Below are 15,930 nucleotides of genomic sequence, written 5' to 3' on the forward strand. Positions count from 1 at the left end.
GAACTGGGCCCTTCCCAGTTTCTCTAATAGTTCATCTGTGCGTGGCATGGGATAGTTGTCTGGGCGAGTTACAGCATTTAGCTTACGGTAGTCCACGCAAAAACGTATTTCCCCATCTGGTTTGGGAACTAGAACCACTGGAGATGCCCATGCACTTTCAGAGGGGCGGATTACACCCATCTGTAACATATCCTGGATCTCCCGTTCTATAGCAGTTTTAGCTTGAGGAGACACCCGGTAAGGTTGGACCCTAATTGGGTGAGCATTACCTGTGTCAATGGAGTGGTATGCCCGTTCAGTCAGTCCTGGGGTGGCTGAGAACGTTGGCGCGTAGCTAGTGCACAGCTCCTGGATCTGCTGTCGCTGCATACGCCCAAGGGTCATGGAGAGGTTCACCTCTTCCACACCACCAGCACATTTCCCTTCGTAATAGACACCTTCAGGCCACTCAGCGTCGTCTCCTCCCTGGGCTGTAAACTGACAAACCTTTAATTCTCTGGAATAAAAGGGCTTTAGAGAATTAATATGATACACCTTAGGCTTTCGGTTGGAGGTGGGGAATGCTATGAGATAATTAACAGCTCCCAGGCGCTCCTGGACCACGAATGGCCCTTCCCACGATGCTTCCATTTTATGGGCCTGGAGCGCCTTTAAGACCATGACCTGGTCTCCTACTTTGAAGGAACGCTCTCTGGCATGTTTATCATACCAGGCTTTTTGCTCTTTTTGAGCATCCTGTAAGTTTTCTCTAGCAAGGGCTAAAGAGGTTCGGAGGGTGTTTTGTAGGTTGGTTACAAAGTCCAGAATGTTAGTTCCTGGAGAAGGTGTAAATCCCTCCCATTGCTGCTTCACCAACTGCAATGGCCCCTTAACCTCACGGCCATATACAAGTTCAAATGGGGAAAACCCTAAACTGGGATGTGGTACAGCTCTGTAGGCAAAGAGCAACTGCTGCAATACTAGGTCCCAATCATTGGAGTGCTCATTTACGAATTTACGTATCATGGCCCCCAAAGTTCCATTAAACTTCTCCACCATGCCATTTGTTTGATGATGGTAAGGAGTGGCAACCAAGTGATTTACCCCATGAGCTTCCCAAAGGTTTTTCATAGTTCCTGCCAGGAAATTAGTCCCTGCATCTGTGAGGATGTCGGAGGGCCAACCTACCCTGGCAAAAATGTCTGCTAGTGCCTGGCACACACTTTTAGCCCTGGTGTTGCTTAGAGCTACTGCTTCCGGCCATCGGGTGGCAAAATCCATGAAAGTCAGTATGTACTGCTTTCCTCTGGGTGTCTTTTTCGGAAAAGGACCCAGAATATCCACAGCTACTCGCTGAAATGGAACTTCAATGATGGGGAGTGGCTGGAGAGGAGCTTTGACCTGGTCTTGGGGTTTTCCCACTCTTTGGCACACCTCACAAGACTGGACATAGGTAGAAACATCCTTGCCCATTCCCTCCCAGTGGAATGACCCCCCCAAACGGTCTTTGGTCCTGTTCACCCCAGCATGGCCACTAGGGTGATCATGGGCTAAGCTCAAGAGCTTGGCCCGGTATTTAGTTGGAACTACCAACTGTCTCTGAGGATGCCAGTCTTCCTGGTGTCCCCCAGAAAGAGTTTCCTTGTATAAAAGTCCTCTTTCTACAACAAACCTGGATCTATTAGAAGAGCTGAGAGGCGGTGGGTTGCTCCGTGCCGCCGTCCAAGCTCTCTGGAGGCTTTCATCTGCTTCCTGTTCGGTCTGGAACTGTTCCCTTGATGCTGGAGACATCAGTTCCTCATGGGATTGTGGACCTAGGCTTGGTCCCTGTGGAAGCGATATAGGGGATGGAGCTGTTTCTGTTGACTGTGAACCGCTCTCCGCTGGTGCACTATGTTGGGATTCAGGCTCCGGCTGAGCCTCTTGTGTAGGGTTATCGGCTGCTGCCAGTTCAGGTTCGGTGGGGCCCTCTGGTGTTGAGGTTGCAAGTACTGGATTCAGTGCTGACACGGGGTCTGGTGTTGGTTGTTTGGCTGGTTCCGGTTCTGGGACTGGTTCCGTCTGGGTCTCTGGGACTGGATCCACTACTGCTGTTGCAGACATTGGCCTGGGGTCCAGGTCCATCACCTCTGACTGGGTCCTGATAGAAGTTTCCGGAACAGAGCTAGGCCTCACGGCTTGTTTAGCCTGGTTGCGGGTGACCATTCCCACCCTCTTGGCCTGCTTCACATGATTGGCCAAGTCTTCCCCCAACAGCATGGGGATGGGATAATCATCATAGACTGCAAAAGTCCACATTCCTGACCAGCCCTTGTACTGGACAGGCAACTTGGCTGTAGGCAAATTGAAAGAGTTGGACTTGAAGGGTTGAATCGTCACTTGGATCTCTGGGTTGATTAAATTGGGGTCCACTAAGGAAGCATGGATAGCTGACACTTGTGCTCCGGTGTCCCTCCACGCGGTGACCTTCTTCCCACCCACACTCACAGTTTCCCTCCGCTCCAAGGGTATCTGGGAGGTATCTGGGCCTGTGGACCTCTGGTGTGATTCCGGTGCAATGAACTGTAATCTGTTGGGGTTCTTGGGGCAGTTGGCCTTTACATGCCCCAGCTCGTTACATTTAAAACATCGTCCAGCTGACGGGTCACCGGGGCGAGGAGGGTTGCTGGAGAACGGGGTGGTGGGACGATAAGGGGTCTGGAGGGTTCTTTGGGAGGTAGGTGGGGCTTTGGGCGGCCCCCGGTAATAGGGTGTGGTCTGGGGTGGTCCCTTCTGGTCTCCGCTCCAACTGCGACCAGTTTTCTTCTTCTCTGCCACCTCCACCCATCTGGCTCCAATCTCTCCTGCCTCAATTACAGTTTTGGGTTTCCCATCTAGGATGTATCTTTCTATTTCCTCAGGAACACCCTCTAAGAATTGTTCCATTTGCATTAGGAAGGGCAAATTTACTGGAGATTCAACACTTGCTCCTGATATCCAGGCATCCCAATGTTTTACAATGTGGTAGGCATGTCGGGTAAATGACATGTCTGGTTTCCACCTTAGGGCTCTGAACCTCCGACGAGACTGCTCGGGTGTTATCCCCATTCTGACTCTCGCCTTGGATTTAAACAGTTCATACTTGTTCATGTGTTCTTTAGGCATTTCAGCTGCCACCTCAGCTAAGGGTCCACTGAGCTGCGGCCTCAGCTCTACCATGTATTGGTCAGTAGAGATGTTGTACCCAAGGCAGGCCCTTTCGAAGTTTTCTAAGAAGGCCTCAGTATCATCACCTGCCTTGTAGGTGGGGAACTTTCTGGGATGGGAAGTGGTACCTGGAGAAGGATTGCTAGGGTTTGTTGGTATATTCTGCTGGGCCTTTATCCTCTCCATCTCCTCCACATGCTTCCTCTCTTTTTCCCTCTCCTCCTCCACATGCTTCCTCTCTTTTTCCTTCTCCTCCTCCACATGCTTCCTCTCTTTTTCCCTCTCCTCCTCCACATGCTTCCTTGCCTCCATTTCCCTCTTGTGGGCAGCCTCTTGGTGTTGTTCTGCCTCCCTTTCTTGTTCCTTCTTCAGCTGCATGAGTTCTATCTGTCTTTCATGTTCCCTTTGTTTTTCCTCAGCCTGAAATTTGGCTAATTCCAGCTGTAGTCGAGCTGAGGATTTGGTCATTCTAACCTCTCTGTTTTTAACTAACTTTACACCTGAGGTTTAGAAATAAACAAACAAAACTTGGCTGTAAAATTTTGCTGTGCTGGAATAGAATACCTATTCTCTGATAGTGATTGTCAGCCTACAGAAAAAGACAATTCCCTTGTCTCTGCTCTGGGCCCAAATTAAAGCAAAAAACCTCCAACTACTTGGAAACCTGCTTACCCAGCCCAACGAAGAAAAAAAAATTTCTTTTCAAACCTGTGCTCCTTGTAAAACAAACAAAAAAAAAAATCAAAATCCTAAAAAAAAAACCCTGCCACTTTTGTCTCCAGGCAAATGGGTAGAGCACACACCCCCTATTTACTTTTAGGAAGAAAAGAAAAAAAAAAAAAAAAAAACCTCTGGGTTGGAAGACTGTGAATTTCCCTGCAGGAGTTAAGTACCCTGCCTCCAGGCAAAGAAAATCTGCAATTCACAAGATAATCCCCTTTTGTCTCTGCTTGGCCACAAAGCAGAGAGAAACCAAGCTGCTTTCAGTTTCAAAGCTGCCTTCTGGACTTCCTAAAAATTCCTTTTTAAAATCTGTATTTCTAGTTCAAAAAATCTCAACTGGATCTCAAAATGATTTCAGGTTAATCCCACCACTGTGCCACCATGTCAAGGTTCCTCCCCCACTCTGAACTCTAGGGTACAGATGTGGGGACCTGCATGAAAAACCTCCTAAGCTTATCTTTACCAGCTTAGGTCAAAACTTCCCCAAGGTACAAAATATTACCCCTTGGACAGGCCGCTACCACCACCAAACTAATACTGGTTACTGGGGAAGAGCTGTTTGGACGCGTCCTTCCCCCCAAAATACTTCCCAAAACCTTGCACCCCACTTCCTGGACAAGGTTTGGTAAAAAGCCTCACCAATTTGCCTAGGTGACTACAGACCCAGACCCTTGGATCTTAAGAACAATGAACAATCCTCCCAACACTTGCACCCCCCCTTTCCTGGGAAATGTTGGATAAAAAGCCTCACCAATTTGCATAGGTGACCACAAACCCAAACCCTTGGATCTGAGAACAATGAAAAAGCATTCAGTGTTTTACAAGAAGACTTTTAATAAAAAATAGAAGTAAATAGAAATAAAGAAATCCCCCCTGTAAAATCAGGATGGTATATATCTTACAGGGTAATTAGATTCAAAAACATAGAGAACCCCTCTAGGCAAAACCTTAAGTTACAAAAAAGATACACAGACAGAAATAGTTATTCTATTCAGCACAATTCTTTTCTCAGCCATTTAAAGAAATCATAATCTAACACATACCTAGCTAGATTACTTACTAAAAGTTCTAAGACTCCATTCCTGTTCTGTCCCCGGCCAAGACGACTACAGACAGACCCCCAAACCCTTTGTTCCTCTCCCTCCTCCCAGCTTTTGAAAGTATCTTGTCTCCTCATTGGTCATTTTGGTCAGGTGCCAGCGAGGTTACCTTTAGCTTCTTAACCCTTTACAGGTGAGAGGAGCTTTCCCCTGGCCAGGAGGGATTTCAAAGGGTTTTACCCTTCCCTTTATATTTATGACAGTGTGTATTCCCTTTTCATGAATGAGAGCCTCTGGTATAACTTCTTGATTTTTACTTAGGTAAGGATTGCATAGAATTAAAGGAATTTGATCTTTGTCCATTGCGGATATGCAAATGACGGTAACTTTTATAGCTAGTCTAGTAAAATAGATTTATGCTGGTGTTAAAAGACTGCCTTTAAAGTGGAAGGAATAGGGACTTTTTAGGCCCTGTTTTCATCAGGGCTAATGATAGACCTGTCCGCCTTTTAAGCAAAGAGGGAAAACTGATTTGGTAAATGAAACTGGTTGTGCTGTGACTTGTGTCTGTTGCAAGTATTTGAGAAGGTAAGGTGGGTGAGATAATATCTTTTATTGGGCCAACTTCTGTTGGTGAAAGAGACAAGTTTTCGAACTACACAGAGCTTTTCTTTAGGTCATATTGCAAATATTGTAAGGTTGCCCTTTGATTATAAGTAAGGCTACGTTTTAGTCATGGGTATTTTTAGTAAAAGTCACAGACAGGTCACGGGCAGTAAACAAAGATGCACGGCCCATGACTTTTACTAAAAATACGAGTGAATAATTGAGGGGTGCTGCCCAGGGTCCCCGCAGGTGCGGGGGGCATGGTGCGGGCAGTGGCGCATGGTCTGGGACCCTGCTGGTACTGCAGGGGGAGGGGGTGGGCAGGAGAGGGAGTTAGCAGGGCCGGCAGGATCCCTACCTGGCTTCTTGCCTCCCCCCCACCAGCAGCAGCAGAGTTTGGATGTGGGAGGGGGCAGGGGGTTGTGGCACGGGATGGGGTGAGGCGGGGTCTGGGTGGCACTTACCTGGGGGGCTCCCCAGAAGCAGCAACATCCCCCTTGGTCAGCTGCTTAGCGGAGGCGTGGCCAGGCAGTTCTGCGCGCTGCCTCTGCCTGCAGGCGCCGCCCCTGCAGCTCCCACCGTCCGCAGTTCCTGGAAATCACCCTAACTTACTAAGACAGAGGACTTAAGTTGTTGGAATGCCGGTAATGTGAAAATGTCTGTAGTTTGATTTGTGTTTTATGTTTTATTAACAGGACTGTGATGGGTAATACTCCTGATCTGAATTGATGGATCCAACAGAAGTTAAATGAACATGTAAGAAATGTTTTGTATGGTCTTTGTATTGTGCATGATTCTGGGTTTATTTGGTAAAGATATAGTTGATTTCGGTGGGAGAGAGGGAAGGGAAGACCCTCTTCTTAAAGACTCTGCTTCAGAAATCATGGGGGCTACATGAGAATCTCAGCTTTCGTTGAAAGTTTCTGGACCTCGTGGTTTGAGAGATACTGTAAACATGAACCCCAACAACTTAATATACGGAAGATAAAAAAGACCCAGTTCCTTTAGATTCCTTGGCTTTTGGGGGCGGCACTACTGCAGTAGTACCTCATTTTTTCTCTTTCTCTGTAACATGGTCTCTACTGCTACTCCCTTACACCTGCGTTTTCTGATGGATACATTTGCATCAGTTGGAATGTGTTAATTTGCTGCAGCTACTGAGTAGCAACTCTGTCCCTTTTACCCTGGTGAACTTATATCTGTGAAGCATTCTCCCAGTGATATGTCCTTTTTCCCAACGTTGGGCCTGTCCTTGTGTGGTTGCACCACAATGCCCTAGAGCTAGGGCAAAGTTGAAAAGGTGTTGGGAGCTATGATTGAGGCACTCTTACCCTGTTCTTTGAATGTCTTGAATAATTTTGGGTTTAAATCTCAGCCATGACACTATACTATGCTTCCTTTCTTTCTTTTTAAAAATAAAACTTCAGTCTGTAATAATAGCGCTTGCCATGCAAGGGTCTCACAGCACTTTACAAATACTAATGATTTAATTGAGGCTCACAAAACCCCTGTGCAGTGGTGGTATTTATCAGTTTATTTATTATCCCCATTTTATAAATCAGGAAACAAAGAGAGCCCGAATAACTTGTCCAGGGTAACACAGGAAGTCTGTGACATAGCAGAAAAGAGAAGCCAGAGCTCCTGAGGGCCAGTCTGAACCTTAACCAAGTCTTAAGTTTTGGAGGAAGGAGTGCTACAGCATACTCCTCCATGTCTACCAAGCTGCCATTTTAAGTTCCTGAATAAAACACAAATCAAAATAAAAAACCTCTGTACTTCAGTTCCCCATCTTGAAAATAATTCACAAGGATGTTGGCAGGGTAAACTCACTGCCATAGTATCTAGTGGTGACACATTTTAGTGCCATAGAAAGGCCTATAAATAAATTTTATCTCCAACCTTATTCTAAAGATGGGCTTAAGGGTCACAAACCAGCTAGAGTAAACCTCTATGTTAAGTATGTATCAAGCAACCATTTTTGAAGGGTAGGTTCTAATTGCTGTAGACACCTGAAGTCTTAACTGCTCTGCTGTAAGTGGTTTATTGCAACAGTATCTGATCTGTGGTGTAAAAATCCTCAGAGGAAAACATGAAACTCATGTGAGGGTATCATCCAAATTGTTCGTCAGAGAGGCAGGTGTGCCTCCCTGTGGAGTGGGTCTGTTCCTCTAAAGCTGCAGATATCCATGGACCTGTGTGGCTCTCAGCACAGCTGTGAGAGGTAAAGGCCATGCTTATGGGGGCCCTATGCCACTATGCTGGTTTCTAGATCCAGGGCAGCATGGCATCTGTGGGTCTAATGCTGCTTTCTCTGTCTCCTGGAAGACCCAGCCAGCTTTATCTTACGAGTGCAAGTTCTTTTGGTTTCCAGAAGGCCAGTGCTGTGGTCAGTGGCCAGGCCAATAGATTTGTTCCATTCAGATCTCTCCCAGCCTATTTTTTTTTTTGCCAATTGTTGTTTCAAATTTTAAAAATACAAAATTAGGCACAGACTTGAACTGATTGCCACGTGGTGGGACTTTCGTATAGGTTTGAAGTTTAACGAAATTTTTCTCATCAGGTTGATAATTCCTCTTTTGCTCCTTCTATATCACGTATACTAATTTCAGAGTTTGGAAGACATTTATTTTTCTCCTAGGTAATAAGCCCACAGAGATCAGTCTATGATGAAACTGTACTTAACCAAGTAGTGACTCTTCTATAAATAAAATTATGTTGCTTGGTTATAAAGTCCCTTATGACTTTAGAGAAATGGTCTTACTGTTCCTCTAATGATGTACACCACTATAAAAAACAATTGGATTAGTTTCTCTGCATCGTGATTCTTTATCCTCTTTCTGGGATGCTTGGTGACTTAATTTGTAATTTGTTATCTAAATACCGTGCATGAAAAATTGTCTTGTCTGGTCTATCTGTATTTAAGTATTGGTTGTATTTATTGTGCTGTAATCACCGGGTTTCATAGATTTGTTTGTATATAGAAAGTTTATATGGCTTGAGCCCAGCGACATCTGTTGTATACCTGCTTTAATCTTCTAGATGTGTTGGATACTACTGTTAATCTAAAATGTTCTTGCTATTTTAGGAGATGCCTATGTAGGAGATTTTACCAGCAATTGTACTAAATACTTCACTGCTGAACCAGTTGCTCAGGTACTCTGGCTGTCTGTTGCTATGGGAGATTGGAAGACTGTTACAGTGCCACCACTGTCCTCAGGTAACTATTGTAGTTAGAAGACAAAATTGGGAACAATTTTAATTTATGGGGTTGGAGAATCACTAGTGGTACAATATTTTACAGGGTGCTAACCAGCGAGATTGGAGTTTGTCATAAAATATCTGACTCCTTAAGTGGAAATGTCAAATAATATAATTGTGTTTATACTACAATTTTTACTGGTTAAGGTAGTTTTACAGAATAGTTACCTTTAAAAATTACTCTACTGTATGTGAGAGAATTCTAAACATTCATGCTTTTTAGTCAGTGAATGTCTCCCATTGCTGTAACTTTCGTTTTGTTTTCTGCTTCTCTTTTATCTTGTGTTTTGATTAACAGTGTATTAAAGGCAAGACTTTTTAAAATGTATGTGGGGTGGTGAGAGAGTAAATTAAAATGTACAATGAAACTTAATATGTAAGAATCCTCAGTACATATCTTGGGCATGTATATGAAATAGTAATCTAAATAAGCAAATGAACTAGTAATTAGAATGATTTTTATGAGAATCTTTCTTTGGGAGGGGAGAGGAATTTTTTCATGAAAATGACTTATTTAAAATCTTATTGATGCTTTACTTTTTGGTAGAAACTCCAATTCCTAGCATTTTGTTTACAGTATTTCCCCCCAAACTTTTAATAGTTCTAAATGTCACTTCTAAAGTTCCTAAACAATGATGAATAATCCTGTTTTAGTCTCTTGAATTGATTTAAATAATTAGTCCTAAACTTGTTTCATAATATTTTGAATTGTAGCTAGCAAAACCACTTCTCAGAATACCTCAGAAAAAAAGATGTCCCCCTCAAGTTTAAACATGCAACAAGTGCTACACTCGCCACTGCCTTTGTCCAAAAGTACGCACAGCTTTTTCAGTGCCTTCTGCACAGAAGAGAATGTTGAACAGAGTATCTCCTATCTTAACAGGGTAAGCCACTTTTTCAAGTGGGGTCATTTAATATAACTGTCAATCAGTCGTGGAAATGAGTGTGAGTATTCTCTGAGGTGAGAGAGTTTATTCCCATGAAGTAGGCTTTTCTTTGGTTACTAATTGGAAGCCAAAGGGGTTTTTTTTTCCTTGCAAAAATGAATGTCTTCTAGTGTGCTGTCTGAGAATTTTGTCAAGCATAGAAAGAAATTGGTCCAATTATTGCTCTCTCTGTCCCTTACTAGGAGCTGACAACATTAGGTTTCCCTTCTCTTTATTCGGAGTGCAAAGATAAAGAATTAAATATAGTATCGGTCTTAAATTGTGTGAATGAACTGCTTGTACTCCAACGCAAGAACCTCCGAGCTCAGGAAGAGGTGGAAATCCAGCATCTGAAATTGGGTAGTGATATGGACCACCTGCAGAACTGCTATGCTAAAGTAAAGGTAGAAAATCTATTCTTTCTTACTCCTATCATAATGCAATGTGGCACTTTCAGCTAACAAATGTTATAAATTCTCAGTAAGGTTATTTTGCTGATTTATTAAGACTTAATTGTCCTACAAGTTTTTTTTCCTGAGGTGTGTTTTCTAACTGATGGAAAACTCATTAAATGTAATGAAAAATGAGTGAAGAAATAGTTTTCTAATAAAGACATGGATATTTTGTGAACAGTTTAGTGACCAGCTGTTCCTGAAGAAAATTGATTAGATTAGAGGGTGGTAATTCATTATGGAAATGAAGATCTTGGAAGATTTGGCCGGTTTATCTTTAAATAGGATATTGTGAGTGTTGCTAGATTTTTCAATCCTAGAAAATAAATTACTACATGTAGCCATAACAAGTATAGCAAGGTTACTCATGTTGCTCATCCTGATTCCAAAGGACCATCTCCAAAGGCTATTGTGTAGCTCATTCTCCATATCCATTCAGTTCTTGGCTTCCCTGAAAGGCCTGAGGACAACTGTCGTGTCGCAGTGTCTATTCAAAAGCAGTCAGCAACAGTTTTTTGGTTACTGGTTTGAATTTAGACCAAATTGGTAGATGAGGCTCCATAATTTGTTACAATCCAGCCCCTCCCAAAATTTTAGGCTAAACAGTAAATGACAGTCAGTTAGTGCTCGTGACTTAAATGGCATGAACTGAATGGAAAAATTGTATTTGAAAATAGGTATAGTTGCTTTATCAGCAGATTCTGAGTTGTGGCTCATCTTTAAAATAAGCTTCTTTTTCATGGTAACATTTTAGCAAGGCAGCTGTTGCCCCTCTTAGTTCTACTTGGCAAGAAGATTGGCTACCCCTACCACTTTTGCTGCTATTTGTACTGCAATAGCACCCAGAAGTCACAGTTTGAATTAGGATGCGATTTTTCTAGACACTGTGCATGAACCCACAGGCAGACAACAGTTCTATCCTGAGGTGTATGTAATCTGCATGAAAACAACGCTAGCATGTAACATTAAAATGCTATTGTACAACTGCACTCCTGCTTTTAAAAACTTAACTTATGTATTATATTAACCCTTCAGCGAAGTCATCCAAACTACTTACCCCATGTGCAGGTGTGTTAAAAGAGAGAAATTATGCATCTTACTTCCACAGAGCTTTTGTGCTGAAGCTACCCTAATTTGGCCCACAAATATGTAAATTTTGTGTGTACCTTCCTGCCCCCTCCAAAAGCGGTATGATGGAGTGATCCATTGTTACAGAGGTGGTATTGTGCAGGATGTTATCTATTGGTGAGCTATTCCTGCATGTATTTATCACTTCCATATGTTTCTTCATCCATAGCCGTTGACATATGCAAAGAAAAGGGCCCTATGAACTCTGCTGTTCCATGCTATGGAATTTACTGCAAAGTTCACCTCTAGCTGCAGCTTTTTTTTTTTTTTTTAAGCACAAAAGTAATTTCCGCCACTTATGGTCATGAAGAAAATCTTGAAAATGTGAACCTACAGTGATGTCTGCTTGAATGTGCACTGAAACAATGTCTGTAGGGAAGGTATGAGCTGCCCCATTCACCTCTGTGTTGGCAATTCAAAAATCAACATGATTTTAATGATAATTTTAGTAGAAACATCCAGCTAACATACTTATCCAAGCCAACAAAAGCTCCAGCTGCCAAAACATCTAGCTTCTCCTCTGACTTCTGTGGAGAAGGCAAGCATTGCGGCATATTGAATACTTAATAATTTAATGGCAGAGAAAGAGTAATTGCATTCAGTATCAAACAGCTGTAGCTCACAAAAGCTTATGCTCAAATAAATTGGTTAGTCTCTAAGGTGCCACAAGTACTCCTTTTCTTTTTGCGAATACAGACGAACACGGCTGTTACTCTGAAAACTGAAAGTTGTAATTCTGTGTTGCTTATATTCATTTCTGTATTTAACTCAGTAAAAATCCCCATGAAGTGAAGCTGCTACAGAACTAGGAATCTGCTGCACTGGGGTAACCATATTATCCAGGCCTCTTGCCGTAGAAATAAAGATTAATTTGTCGTCGAGGGGCCTTCCCTGTGTATTGGGCTTCTGATATTTCAGCAAGAACAAACTTGTCTCAAATTATTTTTTTTCTTTTGTAATTATTAATTGAGATTGAATTATGGGTACTTTTTTTAGGAGCAACTGGAAGCTTCTAGAAGGGAAATAGTGGGACTTCAAGAAAGAGACAGACAACAACAATGTAAGAACAGAAATCTGCACCAGTTACTTAAAAATGAAAAAGATGAGGTGAGTCAGCCTGTACATCTACACAAATCATTCAGACAGTTTTGACTAATCTTACAGAAAACCTCAGGTTTTAGTAACATTTTATTTTAAAAGAATACATAAAGTCAGGCTTGCATAGAGAAAGTTAGCGAATTTCATATGTGGTCACTGTGAAGTCTGGCATACTAGCTGCTAATGGGATGCAATTCATGTGCAAATCGAGTTGATTGGTTCAGATGATAAAAATGGTGGTCTCGTATAAATACACGTGCAGTCTTGTGATGCCTTTTTAAATGTATCATTCTGAGTTAGGTCAGCTAAAGCCTGGCTGCTAGGCTCTGAGACCCAGCTATTTGCCAAAGCCTTTCTACTAATGTATAACAAAACCAAAGTAACACTTCAGATATGTGTAGGAGAGCAAAGAAACAAAACATGCAGCCAAAACCTGGAATAGCTCCTTTAACCTTGAAGAGGGAAAGGCTAGAATCCACTTGGAAGTTTATTGTAAACAATATTTTGCCTAAATTAACTGTATGGTGCTTAGGGAAAACCTGAGCAGGAGTTCTATGTGCACACAGATGTAAATACATTTATTGTTATTTGGATGACAACAGTGTCTAGGAGCACTAGTCATGGACCTGGACATTTACACAATTAGCTTTTCTGTAGTGCCTATCCCAGTGGTGTCTATATGTAAGTAGCATCTTAATGTTCAGCTAAAAATATTGGACAGAGACTGAAAGTTACTAGGCCTTAAAATTTATATTTTATACAAATATTTATACCAAGCTCTTTTATTTTTGTTTTTAAGTTTAAAGGAATGTATGTGCACAACCTTTAGTTGAAAATGTATGGGGTTTTGAGTTTTTTAGGTACAAAAATTACAAAATATTATTGCAAGTCGTGCTACTCAGTACAATCATGATATGAAGAGGAAAGAAAGAGAATACAACAAACTAAAAGAACGCTTACATCAACTAGTCATGAACAAAAAGGATAAAAAAATAGGTAAGTAAAGTCTTCTACATCGTAGTGATACAGTAAAGCTGCATGTTCAAGATATTTACTTTAGCATCTAGCATTAACAATATGCCAGGCTCCTTACTTAGAATGCACTTTGGTATCCAGAATAGTAGGTCATAAAGAAGGTTTTGCATAAAATATGTAGCATTTAATTAAACTTAACTGTTCATAGACTTAAAGAAAACTTTGAATTTCTATTTTTACTAATGTAAGAGTGCCCTGTAAGAGTTTTTGAGTATCTCCCCTTGTTTTGATAGGCACAAACCAAAGAAGGCCAGTTGGCTGCCTGATGAGAATCGTGATCAGTTCCTAAATTAAAACATTTCCCCCCTTATAATTTCTACCTTTGCTAGTACCACTTCAGCTCTGATGGTGGTAGGAACATCTCTTAGTGCTAATGTAGACAGGGCTGTAAAGAGCACTTTAAGTACTATATTTGTGTCCCCCAGCTATCGCAGGTTTAATCAAAACTGCTTAAAATTTTGGCAACCACCTGGAGGCCTGGAACCGCACTAATGTTAGCGAAGGTGGGAGATTCTAGACAGGAAATAAAACTAGTGTAGGCACAGCCTATGGAGGGGAAGGGGGAAGCAGTTCTGTGTCACCTCATTGCAACTTTTATTAAAAAAAACTTAGGGTGCTCTGCCACTTCTAAATAAGACATAAAACAAATAAGGATCATTAGGCTGTTCTGTCACACAGTGAGTGTGTTTCTAAAAGAGACACCATCATTTTAGAAACTCTACAATCTTTTTCATTTATTAATTTTAGATGTTACTTATAACTTTACCATCAACATTTCCTCTCTTCCTTCCATTATCTACATTTCTTGTTTTGTTTTCAGGAGAGTTTGGTCTCATGTTAGTCCAAAGGTTGATTTTTATATTCAGTCCTGTAAGGCCTCTTAATGTAAAGGCAAATGGAAGGTTACCTGAATATTTAGATATACTTTGGGGATTTTTACTTCACTCTGAAATGTCTTTAATTTCCCTTCTCATTTGTAGCTATGGATGTTCTAAATTACGTAGGTAGAGTTGATGGGAAGAGAGGTGCTTGGAGAACTGGTAAAACAGAAGCCAGGTAAGTTGATAGCTATATAAATACATACTTTAATCAAAGTGTATTTTGCAGTTTATTTATTTATTGTAAGGCTTCTGCTTTCAGGAATGAAGAAGAAATGTACAAAGTTTTGCTAGGTGGCTATGAACAACGCCAAAAACAGCTTCTAGTGGAAAATGCTGAGCTCAAGAAAGTTCTTCAGCAAATGAAGAAAGAGATGATTTCACTTCTCCCACCACAGAAACAAAAACCTAAGGAAAGAGCTGAAGATGGCATTGGGCCTGTAAGTGTTTTTATTTTTGGTTAAAAAACAACAACTTTCCACTGCATGCATCCAATGAAGTGAGCTGTAGCTCACGAAAGTGTATGCTCAAATAAATTCGTTAGTCTCCAAGGTGCCACAAGTCCTCCTTTTCTTTTAACAACTATATACTGAACTAGTACTATGCACAGTCATTGGGACATACAAAAATATTACTCTAGCTTCTTAAAACTTGCCACCTGCACTAGTTACTGTGTCGCATGAGAATTCCACTGTTCAAATGGACCTAAATAGGCTGTCCAAATCATGCATTTTTCTCAGATCAATATTTGGGTATAGAAAATGGACTTAGGTGCTGATTTTCAATGCCCTAATGTGATTGGACAACCTCTTAAGGTGCTTATGTTGAAAAATTGTACTTCCAGTATGTACTGTATCTAGAAAAAAATGAGGTTATAAGTAGGGTAGGCTCTAAGTCCTACAAGCAAGATGAATCAATGTTTCTGCTAAAAATCTGCAGCTACTATCAGGAAACTTTTATCACTAAATTGAATGGTTTTCAGTTCTGCTAGTAATTCCCTTCCATTGTTCACGTTGGGGCCATCACACATTGCTTTATTGCTTGTCAATGTTGTGGCAGACGTGGGTATGAAAACGTATGTAATCATAAAGGAATCTTTTAAATGTGCTTTAGAATCACAACTGTTGTGGATGAGATGTCGAACAGAGCTGCTTGATTAAGTGGTGTTTTGGGGGATTCAGTAGGTTTAGGCATTTTGCTGAAATTGAGATATTACATTGTGCTTGGTGTTCTTGCCACAGGGTATGAGTAATTCTCCTTAATTTCACTGAGAATTACTCGTATATCCTGCAACAGGCAAAACAGGCCCACAGTGTGTTTAGTGCTCTAATTAGTATTAATTAGTCAATTAGTCTAATTAGTCAAGTGTCTGACTCCTTTAGGAAAGAATCTTACTTTAGGTTGAAATTCCACTTTATAATGTAGTACTGCAACTCAGTATTGTGGAACTGTTTCACTGCTAAGGCCCCATTTATACAGAGGATGCATGTTACATACTGTGGCTATAGTCCTGTAAATGGATATGCACAAGTGGACTCTCATGCCGCCTGGGACCCAGTGAAGACAGTGGGGTTCGGCGCAAACTCTGTGGGCCACCCATGCAGATCCAGCTTCAGGACTG

General features: G+C 41.6%; 1 protein-coding gene across 4 annotated transcripts in view; it reads left to right on the forward strand.

The window, feature by feature from the left end:
• SSX2IP (SSX family member 2 interacting protein) overlaps nt 1-15,930 on the forward strand; it is a 47,399-nt gene that overhangs the window by 19,695 nt on the left and 11,774 nt on the right. For all 4 annotated transcript variants that reach the window (XM_078854099.1, XM_073357213.2, XM_073357214.2 and 1 more), the window contains exons 2-9: nt 6,230-6,290; nt 8,620-8,751; nt 9,507-9,676; nt 9,922-10,122; nt 12,295-12,405; nt 13,257-13,392; nt 14,412-14,487; nt 14,572-14,749. In XM_078854099.1, coding sequence (XP_078710225.1) covers nt 8,709-8,751; nt 9,507-9,676; nt 9,922-10,122; nt 12,295-12,405; nt 13,257-13,392; nt 14,412-14,487; nt 14,572-14,749 — 915 coding nt within the window. In that variant the 5' untranslated portion in view covers nt 6,230-6,290; nt 8,620-8,708. The remainder of the gene's footprint in view (nt 1-6,229; nt 6,291-8,619; nt 8,752-9,506; nt 9,677-9,921; nt 10,123-12,294; nt 12,406-13,256; nt 13,393-14,411; nt 14,488-14,571; nt 14,750-15,930) is intronic.

The sequence above is a fragment of the Lepidochelys kempii genome, chromosome 8 (genome assembly GCF_965140285.1).
Source record: "Lepidochelys kempii isolate rLepKem1 chromosome 8, rLepKem1.hap1, whole genome shotgun sequence".
Classification (NCBI taxonomy): Eukaryota; Metazoa; Chordata; order Testudines; family Cheloniidae; genus Lepidochelys; species Lepidochelys kempii.